The following is a 21,789-nucleotide window of genomic DNA, read 5'->3' as shown; positions in this document are numbered from 1 at the left end:
CAGTACTTCATATTAAAGCTAATAAAAATGACAAGGCTGTAATGCTAACTAACTAACCAATCCAATCCACTTTATTTATATAGCACATATTAAAAACAGAGGGTTTCACCGAAGTGCTTCACAGCAGACATAACATTATAATAAAATATAATATTACAATAATAGATAAAAGGCACACATAAGAATAGATAAAAAGGCATACTTCACTGGAGCGACAAGTGAGGAGGAGCAAAAAGTGAACAACGAGGGAGAGATTGAACAAAGAGAAAGAGTAGAGGACAGAGAGAGTAATGAACAGGAAGAAGACAGAGAGACTAAATAAGATGGAAGAGAGGGTGCAGGTAATGGAAAGGAGAGAGACATGGAAAATGAATGTTGACAATGTTTTGTGATTATTTTAGCCTCTTCTGCATGTCCAAATCATTAATAGTAACAATCAACTGATTCTTATGCATTACACTTTAAAAAATAATTGATGCTGCAGCCCACTGACATGGTTTGAAATCAATATATTATCCAATTTGTGACCGCCCCACAGGACTTAAAAAGCACCTAACTTGATCATGAAAATCCCAAAAATCTCGGGGGGGGGTATACCCCCGAACCCCTTTAGCATGTTTGGACCTCGGTATTTAGGAAATCCTGGATACGGCCCTGCTCCAGAGCCACTATTTCAAGCATACTACGTCATCGAGTGCCGTCGAAGGACTGCTCCAATGTCCAGCATACTTGGAATTCTACCGAGGCCGGTGTCAGTACCATATGTGTTCGCCCTACCATATGTGTTCGGGGTCCGTTGCTTACCAATGACGTCACGCATTGTGATTGGCTGTACGGTAATCGCACGCTGATTGGTGTAACTAGGGGCGCTGACTAGGGGATAACGGGTCACAACCGTAACGGGCCTGTTATCATTCAGGAAACGACAGCGAAGCATCTGGGGTGTTTTCTCCACATAACTGCTCACGTCACTGTCACTAGTATTTATTTATACATACTAGGGCTGTACCCAAATATCAGAATATTCGTTCGTTGGAGTACTATTCGGATATTCGTTTTGTTTGTTTTTTCCCCGTTTTTTTTTCAAATTGAATTTATTCAATATATTCGGACAAAGTAAAGAATGAAGTGTATGTTTAAATGTTAGCGCCCCCCGAAGAGGCTCAAGCTCTTACGTTGAGTCTGGAGTTTCAATACATTCGGAATTTGGCCGTGTAAAATGTCCTCTTGGGTTGCCGTACAGCCAATGCGTGACGTCATTGGTAAGCGTAACGGACCCCGAACACATCTGGTAGGCCGAACACAAATGGTACCTACACCGGCGTACTTCGTAGCGAGAAATTTCGAGGCTGCACATGTGTAGACTCCGCGGTCTTAAAATCTTAGAAACACCCACACATAGCCACACACAGACTCTCACAGGAAGAGGGGGAATATCCATAGACTAATGACACAGGGTCATAACACCTTATAAGATATCAAAGATGATTAAAAGTACCAGCAGGATATGCTCATTGGATTTGATGTCCAACTCTCCTGTGCTGTTGCAATAAATTGATTTAAGAATAATTAAAAGCAAATAAAATGTAAGACATATTTAATATAAATTAACATCTGTCTGTTTTTTTTTTTTACAGGGATATGGCTCCCGAGGGCTCCACCCTGGAGGAGTCCAACAGGAATCTGGATGAAATGACAGACCTGGCTCTCCAGCTGCAGAGCCAGACAGGGGTCAGGGTGCTGTGGGTCACCTGCAACCTGTTCGCCCACCCCAGGTCAGTGTTTCCCAGAGGTTAAGCATAGTACAATATTATTTCTCATTTAGACATTGTTTGAGCATTAATAGTGGAAAACACAAAAGGAAGCTGTATCTCAATCAATGTTTATTTATATAGCCCAATATCACAAATGTTACATTTGTTTCAGTGGTCTTCACAGTGTGTACAGAATATCTAATATATTACAATGTTGGAGGATCATTGAAAGGTTTGACCAAGGAAACAGAGACTTAATAGTACAACTATGCACGTTGTCAGCATCCATTCTGCAGATTTCTCCTCCAGTGTGCATATTTAACTTCTAAATTCTTTCCCTGGTCATATACATATTTGCCTCTCAAAACATGTCTAGACTCCACACAAAAGGTAGCACCTAAAGATAAAGATGGACGTCACAGCTGTAATCTTCCTTTTGTGACCTACGGCCTACTTTAATGATTCCCAAGAAAAGATAGTCACATATCAAAATACAGTATCAAATCAAATCAAGTTTTATTTATATAGCACATTTATAAACAATTTTTGGTCGAGCCAAAGTGCTGTAAAAATAGCCTACAATAGAGACACTTTACAGGCACAGATATCAGTATGAGAAAAAATGACACCCTCTGTCCTTAGACCCTCACAGCGTACAAGGAAAAACTTCCGGAGAAAACCCACAGTTTAAAGGGAAAAATGGGAGAAACCTCAGGGAGAGCAACAGAGGAGGGATCCCTCTCCCAGGACGGACAGACGTGCAATAGATGCCGTGTGTAAATCGAAGAGATAATACATTTTACAGCATAGGTAGTCCAAATATTAGGAAATGCATGTGTCTGTAATAAGAAGATGAATCTACGAAGATGTCAACAATCCTGTGGAAGCCTTCAGGGAGGCAGCAAGACGAGACCCAGGCAGGACCGCAGAGACAGGTTTAGCCACGACCCGAAGTCCACGACTTAATCCAGAACTCAGGATAGAGGATCCAGGACACAGGACCACAGCAAGAGGATCAGCCTCGACTCCGGATCCCGGCGTAGATATAGACACAAAACAAGAAAAAATGTGGCTGGGTTAATCGGAACAAGAGAATACACAGACAGAGACAGACAGACAGACAGACGGAAGAACAAGCACTCCCTTAGAATAGCTTGAGGGCAAAGGGTAGCAAGTAAGAGAGTAAGAAATATAGATGGAGAGGCACACTGGAGCCTTAGTTGGAAATTGATGAGAGATAGGGAGGTACGCTGTGTCTACGAATCGTAACACTCCCCGGCCTGTCTAAGCCACTCTGCAAACCGTTTCCCTCCTAATAAAACCTTGAGAGGTTAGAGAGGGAAAAGGTCTTGGGTAAAAGTTATTCTTGATAAGAGAAGCCTAGAAGGCCAGAGAGAAAAAGTGAGTTTTAAGTGTTGATTTAAAAAAAAAAACCAGGGTCTGGGCCGACCTCACATGGAGGGGCAAAATGTTCCAAAGCCTGGGGCCTGCTGCTGCGAATGCTCGGTACCCAGGGCCGCCTTAATGCACGGGCTGACGGAGATGGGGGGCCTATCATGAGCCAATAATCGGATGTTTTTTTAACATTTTAAATAAACAAAGTCTTGGCTTTCAGAATATGCAACTTTTATTTCCAAAATCACACGATAAATACATTTTTGAAGCTTGTAAAGGGAAGAAGAAGCTCTCCCTCGCCACTCTGCTGTTCTGCTGTTCCCCTCCCTCCGCTGAAATTATGAATAAGGCGTATAGTAATCATAGATAACACGGCAGGGTCCGTTACAGTTTGTTTTTATCTGATTTCAAATAAACAAAGTCTTGGCTTTCAGAATACTAAACTTGTTCTATTTCGTATATGGCTTCGCCCTCTAAGGCTATCGCTATTGGGTTATCCCTCTGCGCCCCCGCGCAGCACTGAAACACTTGTAGTCCACGCCCACCCGCCAGGTGGGCCCCGCCCTCGGGCCTCCTTCCGGTATAAATAGGAAGGTGGCCCGACAATCTGCTCCCTTTTTTCTTCAGCAACCAGCAGTTTACTGAAGCACGAGAAAAATCATGAGCAGCAATGATCGTATCCGCATGTGTCCTTCGTGCAATACAGGATATATCATGAGCTATGATTTACACCCGATATGCGCATCCTGCCTGGGGCCAGAGCACGCGGACGCGGCTCTCAGCCAGCAGATCGCATGTTCTCACTGTGTGCGTCTCCCATCATCCGACAGGAGGCAAAGGGCGGACGCTCTAGCTGCTGCGGGTGAGGAGGACGACTGGCCCATCCAGAACAGGGACGACAACCTGTTCCTGGAGGCGAGTGGGGGGCAGGAGTCGGACGACTCCTACCCCGTCTCCCTCCATGGCTCGCCATGCGGCTCTCCCCTTCCCCCTTTTCCCCCGGACGGGGGAGACGGGGTCGGAGCGAGAGTCAGAGGTAGCGGCCGAGCACGTGGTCCCCTTCTCCGTGTCCACGGCGCTACCGGCGTTGGGTGGCATTATGCTGGAGCTGCCGGAGATAATCGGCAAAGCAGCAGCATGCAGAGGCCTCCCCGTTCCCCGAGGACGGGAGAGGGTGGCTCTGGATGACATGGCCGGAGTATTTTCCCGGGTTCAGACGGGCAGGAGTGTCCCGATCTGGCCGCGCTTCCCCGCCATTAGGCGTTACCAGGAAGGGGCAGCGGCGAACCCGAGGACCTTAAGGGCTCCGGTGGCCACCTTTGTTCCCTTCACTAAGGTGGAGGGGTTCACGGACGAGGTTTTTCCAACCACACCCGCTCTGGAACCGAGCTTAACGGCGTTTTTCGGGGTTAGACAGGCCAACTTGGTCGCCGGACGGCGCCCTATGTTGACCACCCCCAAAGACCAGTATGTCGCCCGCCAGGCTGATCGGGCGCACCAGTGTGCGTTCCAGGCGTCGGCAGCAGCGAACAACATCGCGTTGCTGACCAACTCGGTGGTGACGTTGGTCGAACGGTCCACCACCGTAGCTCCAGAGGAGGCAGAGGAGATCGCTAAGGCGGCCAGCACGGCACTCACGCTGTGCGCAGCCGTGGCAGTCTCCCAGGCCAGAATCACGGCCTGGATGACTCAGATCCAGCGCCACCTTTGGTTGCAGCAGGCAGCGGTGACAGAGCCAGCCAGGAAGGTGCTGCTGGACGCTCCGATCAGCTCGGACGGGCTGTTCGGACCCCAGTTCCTGGCCATGGTCGAGTCCATGAAGGCGGCATCGGAGCAAGCGGAGGACATCCGCCAGCACGTCAGCTGGCTCCAGCCAGCGGGGAAGCCGCAACGGCTCCAGCGGCAGCAGCAGCAGCCAACCCAGCCACAGCGGCAGACGGACAGACACGCGCAACAGCCGAGGCGTCAGAGTAGTCCGTCAGCGGCGGCGGGGGCACCGTCCCGCGCTTCCAGGGCACCGTCCCGCGCCTCCGGCCCCCCACCAGAGAGGGGGGGCAAGAAAGGAGTGAGGTACTCCCGTTCGGCGTCTGCTCCACGAGAGCCGCCGAAGAAGCAAAGCCGGCCTTGACGGTTTGGGTGGGAGTGTGAAGGAAATAAAAAAACGATTATTTCCCAACATGTTGTCTGAGTCATCAGTTACAAATGTATTTCACATATCCTCCACCCTGGGTGAACCAGCTGCCTATGACCTATCGGTTAATAGCCAGCAGAGTTCGTTACAATAGCCTGCACTATTTAATCTATCGATTAATAAGCGGCAGAGCACAGTAACTACACCAGCTGCCTCCAATCTGTTGATTAGTAGGCAGCAGGAGTCGCTGCAGAGGCCTGATGGTTATGACTTTTCGGTTATGAAACCACAGACCTCGCGGCATTCCTCTGTCCGAGATATGCCACCTACACACAGTCACAATAAGCCCATGAGCGCCGTGGTAACGCCTCATGTGGATATCACTGCACACACCCCATCCATCCTCTGAGCGTGTACGCGCGTCATGATGAGAGGCGGAGTGAAATGCAGCGTGTGGAGGTTTCCTCACAGCCCTTTCGCTCTAGGCCCACCTTGGGTTGCCTCACGGGCAGCGGCGGCGAGGGCTTTGGCGTGGCTCGTCGTCATGACAACCACAACACATCTCGAGCATGTGCGCCCGCTCTCAGAGTGTTTCTCGGAGTGGCAGCGCGTGTGTCTGATGGACAGATGAATGAGCAGGCTGATCAGCAGAGGGTACACCCTGCAGTTCGCCTCTCCCCCCCCACAGTTCAACGGGATACAGGTGACATGCCTAACATCCCGAGCAGAGGCGGCGCTAGGGGGTGGCTACTTGGGCTCAAGCCCCGGATGTTTTCTGAAAAGCCCCGGATGTTTCACTTAAAAAAAAATGTAATATTTTTTTCTTTTTTGGAAAATGTCTCGGGAGTAATGTGCAGTACCGGAGTCCACCAGAGAGGCAGCCGCTGCTGGACATTAGCCTGCGTACTGCGTAGCCTTCCCTGCCCTGAAGAAGAAGTGATCCTTCCTAGTGCCTGACGAGTTTTAAGCTAATAGCCTATAAAGTTATGGATATTAGAAAGTTATTTTCATCGAAGCAGGCGCCACAAGCTGCAGCAGCAGCAGCAGCAGTATCAGCAGCTGACAACAATGTCATCACCAGCAGTGAAGAAATGGATGATGTTTCAGGTTTGTGAATCTAATGGTGATATCTGCACTCTGGCTGACTGAGTAAGAAGTGAAAAAGAGTGATGTACTGTAACGTTAATCTTATAGCTAGTAAACATGGAGTAACCCAGGCAAGGCAAGTTTATTTATATAGCACCTTTCAACACAAGGCAATTCAAGGTGCTTTACAAAAATGAAAGACATTCAGACAAAGGCATTTAAAAACAGTAAAAGATAATAAAAGAAACATTAAAAGAAAAAACACATGAATACAAAGTTACAGTGCAGTTTAAGATATGAATAATTCACACAGAAGTTCCACTTTACTGATGAACATAACAGCTCAGTTTAAATTAAAAGCAGCGACAAAAAGATAAACCACACTAAGTCAATACCCTTATATGTTAGTATGTATACAGAACATGACTAAAAATTATCCTAAGATGTAACGTTAACCCTTCATACCTCAGTCTACTTTTAAGACACTAAAATAATGTATTCCAATTTTTATTTTGTTTTCGCGCGTGGAATTATACCGGCTCTCGTTTCAGTACACATAACAACGGAACCATAGCCACGGAACTGACAGGCAACGGAACTGACAGGCAACACTCTGAATCCGATTGGCTGTGACTGCATCCACTCAGAGTGCCCGATTCAGAAACGTGACTCTTACACTCTTTACGTCACAAACAAAGATGGTGGATGAGAATAGATCTATAAAACGATAAGCAATGCGCAGTGGATCGGAAGAGGGCGGTGTGTCGGCGTTGTTCGATAGCGGTGCGGTATGCTAATGGGAACACACGCCAAACATGCTAAATCACATCAGAAGGCATCACCCAGATTTGCCAATCACCGGAGCCCGGCAAAAGACAACAGCAGTTCAACAGCTGATCCCCGCTGTTTTTAAGAAGCCAATAGACATGAGAGCCGAGAGACTAAATAAATAACGGAAGCTTTTGGCATATTTTTTCAACGACTTTGCGCTCTTAAAACACTTTCTTATTATTTATGATGTAATATTTTCAAGACATTCTTTTTAGTTTTACAGCTTGATGAAATCTTTTTGTTTGACATCAGCCATTATAGATAATATGGCCATCTGAGTGTGTGTGGTGCTGTTTGTGGTTTGTTTTTTAACTGTTCAAAATGTCAGAGTTCTTTATTTTTAAACTGAAACTTGCACTACTGTTCAAAAGTAAATAACAACAAACCTGGAATTATGCATTTGGGACTTTTATTTGCTTTTTCTTGTTGGACCGAACCGTACCGAACCGTGACCCCCAAACCGAGGTACGAACCGAACCGTGACTTCTGTGAACCGTTACACCCCTAGTCCCCGGTGTTCCAGGGAACTCACCAAGTGTCAGAAAACACAACCCTCTCTCTTTTCCTCCATACCCAAATCTCTAAAAACGGGGCTGCAACGGATCTGATACAGACTGATCTTGAATTATTTTCTACGTCACAGAAGTGGTGCTCCGCTTATTGGTCAATTCTCCACCTATCAGGGGAATGTGGGGTTGGGCCACGGCCGGCCATTGCGCTGGAGACGCTGTAGTACATATGCCAGGCCTGTAAGTGGCGCTGTAGTCTGCCACAAAAGTAGCGAAGAAGACTTCCCGCGCATGGTTGCCCTTCTGTTTATACTCTGCTCTGGCTCTTTCTCTCCCTCCCCGAGGCAAGCGTTTGCTCCCTCGCTGTAATTCTCTCCGGTAGTCCACCAGCAGATGACAAACACCCTCCTCTCCGGCTCTTCCAAGGAACGAGGGGACCGTGCGGCAGAGTTTCAGTTAGATTTTTATTTCGCCGGTCAACATGTCCGTTAAAGTTTAAATCTTCCGGACAAAATTAGAAAAGTGCCGGTCAAAGGTCTTCTTTGTTATTTATTGAGCTTTAAAACAAATGGATAACGACTCTATATAATAATATAAAAATAAGACACGGAGGACGGAGATCTCTTTTTCTCCCCCTCTTCTCCCCGCTGCAACCTAGCAGCTGATCTCAAAGCACGCTCCCCTCTCCTGCAGGGGGGCGTGGTGCAGCTCACAGAATCAGCCCCCTGCAAAAACAGCGCTGGAAAGAGCAAATAGAGCGAAATGAGGCATGGCTAAAATGCAGGATCTGTTTGGTATTTTGAAAGAAAAACTATTTATATACTTTATATAGGTATGGCCCTACAATATATTGTTCAAATATAGCATGATATGTCCCCTTTAAGGTATTATTAAGGTAGGGTTAATGTTGCTCTCAAAGTGCACCAGATTGATACTTTTAACTTCAATATTTAAAACAAAAATCTTCCCGGGGGAGCATGCAGGTAACCGGTCTCCCTTGGAAAAGAGATCAATGATCTCAATGGGATTTTATCTGTATAAATAAAGGTTTGAAATGAAATGAATGAATGCCCCCAGACCCCCCTAGAGGAGTTGACGACCCCCCTAAAGGATGTTTGGTCCACCCCCCACTTGTAAAAAAATAGCACTTTACCCCTGCACCCCCCCCCCCAACAACTCCTGGGCTAAGCCCCGGATCTCCTACAATCCTAAATCCGCCTCTGATCCCGAGAACAGTGTCTTGCGCTCCAAGCAGAGCTACGGGAACTCCTGTTGAAAGACGCTATTTCCAGGGTTCCCCGGGAGGAAGAAAATCAGGGGTATTACTCCCGCTATTTTCTTATCCCGAAAAAGACGGGGGGAATGAGACCCATCCTCGACCTGTCAGCTTTCAACAAGGCAATAATGAAGAGGCCTTTTCACATGCTGACGGTCAAAAAGGTGCTAGAGTGTGTTCACCAGGGAGATTGGTTCACCTCTATAGACCTAAAGGATGCTTACTTCCATGTACCCATCATCCCGCAACACAGGAAATTCCTGCGGTTTTCATTCCAGGGAATATCGTACCAGTACAACCGTCTGCCGTTCGGGTATTCCCTGGCTCCTCGCACTTTTTCAAAGTGTGTAGAGACGGCGCTACGGCCGCTACACAGAGGAGGGATGAGAGTACTATTTTACCTGGACGACCTGCTGCTGCTGGCTCGCTCCAGGGAGGAAGCAGCTTTACAGACGGTACAACTCATATCGCATCTGTCAAAGCTGGGTTTCATAATGAACTGGAAAAAGAGCTGTCCTCTTCCCTCCCAGAGTATTATTTACCTGGGAGTGGAATTGAATTCAGCCCGCATGAGAGCACGACTCTCACGGCAGAGAGTGGAGAAGCTGACAGCTCTCCTTCAACGTGTCATACCACGCAGCGTGGTGACGTCACTCTCCGTGATGCGGCTGCTTGGCATGATGGCAGCAGGTCACGTGGTGATGCCCCTGGGTCTCCTGCACATGAGGAGACTGCAGAGGTGGTTCATCAGCCTGCGCATCGACCCCGTACGACAGAAGAGGCGCATGGTGGTCATCCCTCTGTCCGTGGGTTCAGACTTAATCTACTGGAAAAGTCCCCACGTCCTGTCAGAGGGGGTTCCCCTGGGCAGAGTTACGTCACACACCTCGGTGTTCACAGACGCATCTCTCTCAGGGTGGGGAGGAACGTGCATGTCGCAGGCAGTGGGAGGACAGTGGCCGGCTCACATGTCTTTCCACATAAATGTGCTGGAATTAATCTCCGTACGGAGAGTAATTCAACATTTTGCCCCGTTGCTGCGGAATCAGCATGTGTTGATTCGCACAGACAACAGAGCCGCAGCAGCCTACATCAATCGCCAGGGAGGTGTACGCTCAGCGCAGCTCCTGAACACAGCCAGACGGCTGTTGATCTGGGCGCGCGCACACGTGCTCTCCATCAGAGCACTGTATGTGCCCGGAGAGCTGAACAAAGGGGCAGACCTCATGTCCTGAGGAGGTCCTCGCCAGGGGGACTGGAGCCTCCATCCCGAGCTGATCGCCCAGGTTTGGAGCCGGTTCGGGAGGGCGGAGGTGGATCTATTCGCCGCACGCGGGAACGCGCAATGCGCGCTCTGGTTCTCCCTGTCAGCGCGGGACCACCCCCCTCTGGGGGTGGACGCATTCGCACATCGACCATGGCCCAGGGTACGGCTGTACGCCTTCCCCCCAGTCCCGCTGATTCCTCGGCTCCTGGACCGAGTACAGGAGGAGCGACTGTCAGTGATCCTAATTGCCCCGGAACGCACGGGAGCTTCCTGGTTTCCATGCCTACAGCGTACGCTGTCAGGCAGGCCATGGGAGATCCCGTGGCGGGGGGACGCTCTCTCACAGGTGGAGGGAGCGATCTACAGTCACCCAGTGATAGGCCAGCCCTTATGGGCATGGCCCCTGAGCGGGAACACTTAGAGAGGTGGGGTCTCTCTCAAGATGTTGTACGCACCATTCAGGGAGCCAGGGCCGCGTCTACCAGAGCGTCCTACACAGCCAAGTGGGCAGCGTTCCAGCGTTGGTGTGTAGAAAGAAGCCTGGACCCCATCACGTGCCCCCTGCCTCACGTGCTGTCATTCCTCCAGCTGTTGTTGGACAGGAATTTGGCGTTCAGCACAATCAAGGTATATGCGGCTGCCATATCATCTTGTCACCTGGGTTTCGGAGCAGGGACGGTGTTCAGTCACCCACTGACGAAACGGTTTCTGCAAGGGGTACGAAGACTCAGACCGGTGTCACGCGCACTGGCGCCTCAGTGGGATTTGGTTTTGGTGTTACGAGCACTAAGCAAAGCCCCATTTGAACCTTTAGAGCAGGTTCCCCTCAACATGTTATCAACTAAAGTAGTACTGCTTTTGGCTCTAACATCGGCGAAAAGGGTGAGTGATTTATCGGCTCTCTCTGTGGCCCCGTCATGCCTCCGGATCCAAGGGGATGGCAGTTCGGCTGTGTTATGCCCTAACCCAGCCTTTATGCCAAAGGTCATCACAAGCTCTTTTAGGTCAAGAGTGATCACCCTGGACGGGTTTTTCCCGCCTCCTCATAAAACGGAGGAAGAAGCCACATCTCATCTCCTCTGTCCGGTGCGCGCACTGGCCTGCTATGTGGCGCGCACGGCGGCATGGCGCCGTTCTCAGCGCCTGTTTGTGCATTATAGAGAGCGCTCGATCGGGCAACCTCTGTCTGCACAACGGCTGTCACACTGGCTGTGTGAGGCGGTGGCGCAGGCATATGTCTCCTCTGGGGTGGATCCCCCGGAGAATATCAAAGCGCACTCCACCAGAGGAATTTCCGCCTCCACGGCGTTGCATGGAGGAATGTCAGTGGAAGATATTTGCACGGCTGCATCTTGGTCTTCCCCCTGTTCATTTATTCAATGTTATTTGAGGGATGTCTCCCTTTCCTCTCTGACGCACCCTGTACTGGGTGTCCTGTCAGAGTGAGTGACGTCAGGGAGCCAGCGGTGCGCCTCTCTCCTGCCTCTCGGCACACAGAGAGCGGCCCTTTTTTTCCCCCCTCGTATGAGAGAGATGTTCCTTTTACTCTGACACACTTCGTATGGAGTGCCTGATCAGAGTGAGTGACGTCAGGGATCCAGCTGAGCGCTCTCCTACCTGTCTGACATGCAGAGAGCAGCTGTTCCCCCTCTGTGATCGCAGGATAAGGTGGGACCTTCGTCTCTACTTTCTCACAGCGGCCGGTATGTATTGTTCCCAGCCTTCACCCCGTCGGGAAGATAGGCATGTTTTGCTATGTTCCAGCAACACATCCTCACTCCCAGGTCGGCCTATGTTGACGTTATGTCAAGTCCCCTGCCGGCTTTTTCCAACGCAAGGGGGGGGCCTTAGAGTCAATTTTCAACGCAAGGGGGTGGCCCTTAGCGTCCATTTTCAGCTTTCCGGGATGTCCATATACTTCTATGGACGCTCATGGAAGCACGGCATTCGTTTGTGTCGACTGCCCTTAAAGGCAATGAGAGCGTCCATTCTCATTGGATAACGGAGAATTGTAGACCCGGAAGTAAATATTCCCCTTACTGTCGATTGATTTTACAGTGATATCTGCACTACTCATCGACTAAAAAACACCAGATTATCCTTGTTAATTACACAACATTGATTGGTTTAAATTGTGTGCAATGCTTTTGTATTTTTCCCCTTCGATTCGGAGAAACAAATCTTTTTTCGGAGTAAAGGATGGCAGAAGACACTACACTACCCAGAATCCCCAGCTATCGTTTGGACTACACCATGTGCTCTGTTTGACAAACCCCGTGATAGTCCTCAAGCTCTGTGATTGGAGAGTGTGCTCCGAGGGTTACCGAGCCTCGAACAGCACTTGAAATGGGATGGAACCACGGCAGACTGTCCAAAACTGGATTTGAACGGGTCCACTGCGTCCCCGTCCCCCCCACCCCGTCCCCAGAACTACACATGCTGGCTATTCTGTTTCGCAACATGTTCTCTATATGGCACGTCTCTACTGGGAGTTGTAGTTTTAAAAGACGTTTTCGTATTTCCCATAATAAGAAGTTGCCAGTATTAAACTGTGTACATCCCTGGAGGTTTAGGGATAGGAAACACTCACATTTAAAACATATAATTAATAAATGGGTGAAAATTGCTTGTGCCCATAATGGGCAGTATTAATATATATACACACATGCCAGTTAAGGTCAGAAGAGCTTTATTTAACAGCTGGTCTTATGTTTGTGACCCCTCCTCTTGTTCATTGATAACATTACATTACATTACATTACATTAATTGATAAGCCTGAAACATGCACTTGTCATGGTTCAGAGGCACATTTTGCAAATATGGCAGTAGCCATCGATCAGCTTAAGATAAGATATACTTTATTGATCCCAAGTTGGAACATTTGCGTTACATCAGCATGTGTAACAGTTGTAATGCAGTGGTGTTTATTTGTAAATCATTTAGTATAATCACACAAATTCTGTGTTTTATATTTAACAATTCTGTGTTCTTTATTTATTGATTGTTCAATACCTGACAAGGCCGGAGATGAAATATCTGCATGCATCTTATAAGAGTATAATACATTATGTATAATATCAGTTTCAACATAGTTAACATTGCTGGAGGTATGCACACATATTGATAGATGTCTTGTAATGCACTATTGAGGAACCTGCAACCCAAGTTTTTCATTCAGTGCAGAACTACACCATAGTTGTGTAGGCCTATATGATATGTCAATAAACCTTAGAAAATATTGAAATCTTGAACGGGATGTGCAAAATAGTCATTATATACAGTCTTTAATTAACTATTAGTAGAGAATAACGAGTAATGAATATACTTTATAAGGATCCTATTAACATCTAATAATAAAAATAATGAAATTCAATAACATGCTTTAACCACCAGGTGTCCCTTTATATCAGCTGTGCACCTTTATGGTGTAAATACAGCCTATCTACCAATTGGATCAAATATAAAAGTCATCCGAATTAGTGTTGATACTGCAAGGAGACGTATTGTGTGAAAAGAAATGTAAGATGTTGTTTAATGGCTGATATATTTATGATCCACGTCACGTTTTCAGTTCCTCATGTTTTTCTAAAGGTCTTCTCATCAGGGCTCTATAAATACAGAACTACGGCAGATATGTAATATTTAATGCAGCCGAACCGTGTATTACAATGCCGGTATGTGATGACTTTCAAAGAGAAAAGCAAGTACACTCGGAATAAGGTATTATTTTATTTTTTAAAAATGTCTTCGGTCTGTTTCCGGTATTTGTTAATGACGATGTGCTGTGAGATGTGAGACTGGAATTGCACAGGGGAGAATAACGTATCTTTAGATGCGGATTGTGTTAAACTAATATGTTTGCGCTGTGGACCAACACTATACATTGACGGGGAAGGGGGTAGCAATAAAGATAACACCATTAAACAGTTACACAACATAACAGAAATAATATCGATAGCAGCGTCCCTAGCAACCACCTTGGTAACAATGAAAACGTTGGACGCAATTTCCTGAAGTAATCTTCGTAATAACTAGCAAACTAAAGATCATGTACATCCACTGCACACATCATCTGAAATAACAACTCATATTTCTCGCATCAAATGACATCAAAACGCATTTTAATGGCCAAACTAACTTTAAAATAGACATTTTCCACCGAGAATAAAACGAAGTTCTGCCATGTTTTTTTCTGCAGGGAGAAATTTGAAGATCACGTGACGTCAAACAGAGCTTATGGTGTAATTGTTTCTCCGAATCGAAGGGGAAAAATACAAAAGCATTGCACACAATTTAAACCAATCAATGTTGTGTAATTAACAAGGATAATCTGGTGTTTTTTAGTCGATGAGTAGTGCAGATATCACTGTAAAATCAATCGTCAGTAAGGGGAATATTTACTTCCGGGTGTACAATTCTCCGTTATCCAATGAGAATGGACGCTCTCATTGCCTTTAAGGGCAGTCGACACAAACGAATGCCGTGCTTCCATGAGCGTCCATAGAAGCATATGGACATCCCGGAAAGCTGAAAATGGACGCTAAGGGCCCCCCCCTTGCGTTGAAAATGGACTCTAAGGCCCCCCCCCTTGCGTTGGAAAAAGCCGGCAGGGGACTTGACATAACGTCAACATAGGCCGACCTGGGAGTGAGGATGTGTTGGTTCCAGGGACGGTAATGCGCCATTACGCATGGCACAACAGGCAGGGGGTGTTATTTAGCAGGTGTGTCTGTGCTTCTAGTGCTGGACGGACCCAGTGGGGCGCAGACTACATCATGCTTCGCCCTTAACCCAATAGCGATAGCCTTAGAGGGCGAAGCCATATACGAAATATAACTGGGGTTACCTAACTGTAACCCAGCTTCTATGAGTAATTGCGCAGCCCTCTAAGCGCTGGGCCCCACTGGCTCTACGAATAGCTGAAGAAAAGTTATATTGTATGGGAGCAGATTGTCGGGCCACCTTCCTATTTATACCGGAAGGAGGCCCGAGGGTGGGGCCCACCTGGCGGGTGGGCGTGGACTACAAGTGTTTCAGTGCTGCGCGGGGGCGCAGAGGGATAACCCAGTAGCGATAGCCTTAGAGGGCTGCGCCATTACTCATAGAAGCTGGGTTACAGTTAGGTAACCCCAGTTTCTGCAAATTCAGATGATAAATACAACTTTGAAGCTTGTAATGGCATAATTACAAGCGGAGAACGGAGTAACTTGACATCACAGCAGGCATAACAACAGCCGGTGTTTCTCATGAGTGGTTTCCCCGGGAAACAAACACAATACACACAAACACAAAAATACACACACACACACACACACACACACACACACACACACACACACACACACACACACACACACACACACACACACACACACACACACACACACACACACACACACACGAGCTTCCCCCAGACCAGTAATCCAAACGAAAATATCTTCCCTCTGTAGTATTTTGATCATTTGCTCCGATAATCAATCAGATACGACATTCCAGAGATTTTTCTCAAAAATGATGACTCCGAAACAGTCAGTGGGCACCACTTAACAGCCAATCAGAATGAGAATATGTTTCACATGTGACATATTTAAATTGCGAGTGATTGAGTGACAGATGAAGGTTGTCGGAGAAGAAAAAGTTTGAGAGTGGCGCTCGGAAAAGGAAATTGATGAGGGAAAAGGAGTTTCGAGACAAGCAGCTATTACAAAAAATGCCGAAGCTTACAGGTTATTTTAAACCTGTAGGCCAGGATGAGGAGGAAGGACAGATGAGTTCTGTACCAAGCGGCAGCGGTGCCGGCTGCGGGGCCTTGGAGCCAAGTAGGCCGTCTGGTTCTGATAGCGATGGAGTAGCGGGAGAGGAAAAACAGACAGGAGAGACATTATCTGTTGGAGGAGATGGAGAGGACGACAAGGACTTGCTACATGGAGGGGAGCCAACGGCAACCGGACAAATACATGAGGGAGGCCCGATACGTCACTCATCTGGAGGAGAGGACCAGGCGCGCGTAGAGCAGAGTGGAGAAGTGCGATCACAGAGCCTGCCGAGGAAATGACTTCGATTTGTTGTTTAAATAGGGGGCATACAAAAACTATCAGCCCCAGGGCCTGATGGCAGGTTAAGGCGGGCTTGTTGTTACCCTCTGGTTTTGAGCCTGGTCTTAGGCACTATCAGCAGCAGCTGATCAGCCGACCTTAAGGCTCTGCCTGGGGTGTAGCGATGGAGGAGTTTGGCTACATAGGCCGGAGCCAGCCCATTTAGGGCTTTGAAAACATATAAAAGTATTTTAAAATCTATTCTGAACCGAACTGGAAGCCAGTGCAATGAGGCCAGAATAGGGGTGATGTGGTCACGCTTTTTATGGCCAGTTAGAAGACGTGCTGAACTAGCTGCAGGCGTCTAATTGAGGCCTGGTCCATACCCACATACAGTGCATTGCAGTAATCCAGTCTCGAGGTAACAAAGGCGTTAATAACCCTTTCTAGGTCTTTAAAAGATAAAAAAACGACTTGGTCTTAGCCAATAGTCGTATTTAAAAAAAAAAAAAAAAGAAAGCCGGTCTTGACTACGGTGCTGACCTGCTTATCAAATTTAAAAGCGCTATTGAAGGTCACTCCTTCTACTCCAAGTGCTAGGACTGTCTTAGGGAAGAAAGCTTTTAGATGTGCAGCTCCACTAAATTGGAACAGTCTGCAAACCTGTTTAAAACTGAGCACTTTGGTTCATTTTAAAACTCGGCTGGGTGACATGCTGTTTGATACTCATGGTACCTGTCACTGTAAATAGAGTTTTGTAAACTGTACCCTGTATGTCATCCTTATTGTTGTTCTGTTGTTTTTATGTTACATGTGTAACTAATGTCCTGCAGGTCACCCTTGAATAAGAGATCTTTTGATCTCAAGGGGCTTTCACCTGGTTAAATAAAGGTTACAAACAAACTCCAAGGTTCATGACGAATATCAACCGGAGAGGCTGGAGGTCGGGGTCCAAAAAAGATGACCTCGGTCTTGCTCTCGTTGAGGGTGAGGAAGTTTTGGCTCAGCCAGGATTTAATCTCTGTTAAGCAGTCCATCAACTGCTGTAGTGAGTTGGCATTTTAATTGAGAGGCAAATAGATCTGTACATCGTCAGCGTAACAATGGAAGGGGATGTTGTGTTTTGTGAGAATTGAGCCTAGGGGCAGTATGTACAGTAGAAAAAGGATGGGGCCCAGAATCGAGCCTTGGGGAACCCTACAGGTAAGAGGGGCTTTAGCAGAGGAGAAGGCACCCAACTGCACTGAGAGGCTACGGTCTGTCAGGTAGGACCTGAACCATGCAAGGGCAGAGCCTGTGATGCCTGCGGACTGTTCAAGCCGTGACAGGATGCTAGGGTCCAACAGCACCAAGACAGCTGAGCTACCTGAGTCGGTGGCTAGGAGCAGATCATTAAAAACTCTTAAAAGGGCTGTTTCAGTACTGTGCATGGGTTTGAAGCCAGACTGAAACTTTTCATGGATGCCATGTGTGGTTAAAAACGTATGTATAAAGTTGTTTGAGTTGAGTCCTGTATATACTGATAGATATGGATTAGGTTAAAAAATTACATAATACACATTGTGTTCATGTTACAGGTACATGAACGGTGCAGCCACCAACCCTGACTGTCATGTTCTGGCCTACGCTGGAGCTCAGCTGAAGAAGGGGCTGGATACTGCTCAGAAGCTGGGTGCACAAAACTTTGGTACGAGTGACTTGATTGTGTCACTGTCAAATGTCTATATTCTCCTCTTTTTATGTAGCCTAACAGTGTTGCTACATTATATTTGTCTCCTCAGTGTTTTGGGGAGGAAGGGAAGGCTTCCTTACCATCCACAATACTGATGTTGCTGCTGAACTGAAGCACATGGCTAACTTCTTCAAAATGGCTGTCAGTAAGTGTGCACGGCACGTGATTATGGGATTCCAACTTGGAATGAATCACCCATGACTTGGAATTTCCAAGTCAGGTGAAGAAATATTCCACTTTCAGTTTTAATGCTTGTGTTTCTCAACAGAGTACAGAGAGAAGATTGGCTTTAAGTGTCAGTTCCTTATTGAACCCAAGCCTAAGGAGCCCTGCAAACACCAGTATGACTATGGTAATATTTAACAAAAGAAGTATGCTTTGAAAGTATACTGTCTTAAAGGAATACTTCATCCACAAAACGATCATTTGTATTGCAAATACTCATTACTTGGTACTTGGATTCCAGAAAAATCCTCCCTTAATCCCCTTATAAAACTAAGACCTTTTTTTATATACTATAGCAACATTTTTTTTAGAAATAATATACCATGACTTTTTTTCCCCACATACTACATACTATACTATTTTTTTTCCCACATACCATACGATCTACTTTTTTCCCACATATTATAATATGGCTATGTTTCCCACATACCGTACCATATGCCCCGAACATTCATTTTTTTAACAACATTAATAAAGACTTTTATCAGTTCTTGGATTCTTCGTTCACCGTAGAGGCTTGCTAGATAAGCAAGTTATTTTCACAAATTCAAGTTAACATGGAGTTAAGTGGTAAGTGGGTGAAGTATTCCTTTAATGATGCCTTTTATATGTCACTTTTTTCTGTAGATGCTGTGAGTGTCATCGGATTCCTGAAGCATTATGGTCTGGAGAATGACTTTAAGTTGAACATCGAGCCAAACCACACCACCCTGGCAGGACACTCTTATGAACATGATGTAGTCATGGCCTCCGCGTATGTCTTTTAACTTAATATTCAAGGAAACACTTCCCCAGCATGTTGAAGACTGAAACAGTTTTGTGTTATCGCTGCCTGCTGCTGGACAGGTTTGGCATGCTGGGGTCAGTCGACTCCAACACGGGCTCTCCTGACCTGGGCTGGGACACAGACCAGTTCCCCATGGACATCAGGAACGCCACCTTGCTCATGAAGGTGAACTTATTTATTTAATTTGTAAAAGGAGTTTATGCTAATTATGTTTGTTAATGGGACACTGTCTGAGCACCTCTTGAATGGGATTCACAAGATCTTTAGCTAAAATAGCTATTATACTTAATAGACTAAACATTTGTTTTAAGCAGTGTTGCGGCTATAGGTAGTCCTAATAAAAAGGAAGTGAGCGGCTTAATACGGGAGATAAACACTTGGACACGCTCAAACAAAACAGCTTCACTCCTTCCGTTTCATTTGAAAAATACAATACATCCCATTTCCAATAACCTTGAGCAGATGACCAGTGCAAGTGATGATTAAAGATATTGCGGTGGAACATTTCTGCCAACAGAAAATGTTGCCTCCCGACTCACCCCCTTTCTTTCTATACAAAACCACACTGAGCAGGTGAGTGCAGCCAGGTTTAACAACCACTTAATCCACCTCTAAATCCAGTGCACGCCCACCACCAATAATACTTAAAAAACAACACATAATAAATAAAAACACAGACACCTTAAATTTGGCATCTACAAGCAGTATTGATTGATTTATTGCCAATTTGGTGCAGCGGAATAAGCTTTCAATTCAACATTATTATCACTTTCCCACTCCAGCGTCCTCAGACAAAGCTACATTAGCATTCTATTGAGTCGTGTAACTGTCCACATGAAAGTGTTAAGAATTCACTCTGCACACTCTTTAGTATAGATCAGACAGTGATTTATCGAGAGTAATTCCTCAGTGTCTTATCTTCTCCAGACCATCATTGAACAAGGTGGTCTGCAGCCTGGGGGCCTGAACTTTGATGCTAAGGTGCGCAGGGAGTCCACAGACCTGGAGGACCTGTTCATCGCTCACATCGGAGCCATGGACACCTTCGCAAGAGGACTCCGAAATGCTGTTCGTATTATCGAGGATGGGATCATCCCTGGCATGGTCAAGGTATGTGTACAATCAAGTAAAGATCACTGTTAAATAGACTTAAACACCTACACTATGTTTGGTCTCTGAGTGGTAACATCATGTGTGATTCCAACAGGATCGATACTCAAGCTTCAGCCATGGCATTGGGCAGAAAGTGGAGGAGGGTTCTGCCTCATTAGAGGAAATGGAGGTACGAATTTTGACACTTGTTTTCTAGTACTTTTGCACAACCATTGCAATTGTATTAAACTTTAATAAAACAGTGATGGGTAGTTATGAAAATATATAAAATGTCACTAGTTTACTTTATTGGTGTTCTATAATTTTGTAAATGCAACAAACTATAATTATGCTTCTTTAGGTATAATATGACTATATTTGAAACATTTATGTTTCGTGTCTCCAGACAACATTTTATTGGGTTGAAGAGTATAACTTTTTTGATAGCAAAGGTAGCTGACCCCCGTATTAAAGCATAAAACGTATTTTCTTTATTTAAAGCTTCTCTTTATATATCTGCCTTTATAATAATGATTGTTACATTAAAATACTAACTGTGATATTGAGTCTGAATGATATTTAGAAGGATGAGAAATAATTGATATGTTACTTGTACTTGTCTAAAAGAGTGGCTCAAAGTCAGCCTTCTGTGTTTTATTTTAAAATGTCAACCTTCTTCAAACTATAACCAGCAGTATTTGTGAACACTGCTTTCAGCCAATCCCTGGATTGTTTGCTCCAGAGCTTTTCAGTGTGATTTTTGCCACCGTAATAAACCAGTGTAACAATTTACTAAAAAATAGATGATGGTCTCACATTTAGTATAATGTGATGTAATTTGTTTTCTCAGGACTTCATCAAGCAGAACGGTGAACCGAAAGTAACTTCGGGGAAGCAGGAAAAATATGAATCCATCTTCAATCACTACATATAATAAAAGCACCACTCTTCTATGTCTTCTGTGGCCTTAAACACAGTGATGTAAAGGTAAAGACCTTTTTAATTTGTAGATTTTTCACAAAAGAATAACAAAAATAGATTCTGAACACTGCAAGTAGAGAGGTCAAATAAAGGATCCTTGACAGACTAACAGACTTCGATATAATATTTTAGGATCTGTGTATCCGTATGTAATTGTAGTGCTTTTGACATATTATCTGGTACCTTATTCACTGAAAGGCTAGTTTCATTAAGCTGATGACTACTGATGTTTACTATGAAATAAAACATATTTTCACAATGCAGTTGATGAGTGAACATGATTATCTTACACTACCCTGCTCACATATGTCAAACAACGTGAAATGACCCTCGCCTGAATATAAACTGTATATGTATATATATACAGTGGGGCAAAAAAGTATTTAGTCAGCCACCAATTGTGCAAGTTCTCCCACTTAAAAAGATGAGAGGCCTGTAATTTTCATCCTAAGTATACTTCAACCACGAGAGACAAAATGAGAAGAAAAAAAAATCCAGAAAATCACATTGTCAGATTTTTAAAGAATTTATTTAGTAATTATGGTGGAAAATAAGTATTTGGTCAATAACAAAAGTTCATCTCAATACTTTGTTATATACCCTTTATTGGCAATGACATAGGTCAAACGTTTTCTGTAAGTCTTCACAAGGTTTTCACACACTGTTGCTGGTATGTTGGCCCATTCC

The 21,789-nt window shown here is 45.7% G+C and overlaps 1 protein-coding gene across 1 annotated transcript in view; it reads left to right on the top strand.

Annotated features, from left to right (window-relative positions):
• The window catches only part of LOC117461002 (uncharacterized), a 38,845-nt gene extending 17,484 nt beyond the window's left edge, over positions 1-21,361 (top strand). The window contains exons 6-14 of the mRNA XM_034102675.1: positions 1,638-1,775; positions 17,863-17,972; positions 18,067-18,162; positions 18,286-18,369; positions 18,870-18,996; positions 19,089-19,194; positions 19,957-20,139; positions 20,237-20,311; positions 20,972-21,361. Of these exons, the coding sequence (XP_033958566.1) occupies positions 1,638-1,775; positions 17,863-17,972; positions 18,067-18,162; positions 18,286-18,369; positions 18,870-18,996; positions 19,089-19,194; positions 19,957-20,139; positions 20,237-20,311; positions 20,972-21,055 (1,003 nt within the window). The 3' untranslated portion in view covers positions 21,056-21,361. The remainder of the gene's footprint in view (positions 1-1,637; positions 1,776-17,862; positions 17,973-18,066; positions 18,163-18,285; positions 18,370-18,869; positions 18,997-19,088; positions 19,195-19,956; positions 20,140-20,236; positions 20,312-20,971) is intronic.
• Positions 21,362-21,789: the final 428 nt, after the last annotated feature.

The sequence above is a fragment of the Pseudochaenichthys georgianus genome, chromosome 16 (genome assembly GCF_902827115.2).
Source record: "Pseudochaenichthys georgianus chromosome 16, fPseGeo1.2, whole genome shotgun sequence".
In the NCBI taxonomy this organism is placed as follows: Eukaryota; Metazoa; Chordata; class Actinopteri; order Perciformes; family Channichthyidae; genus Pseudochaenichthys; species Pseudochaenichthys georgianus.
Note: the sequence above shows the minus strand (reverse complement) of the source record. Positions and strands in the feature narration are given on the sequence as shown.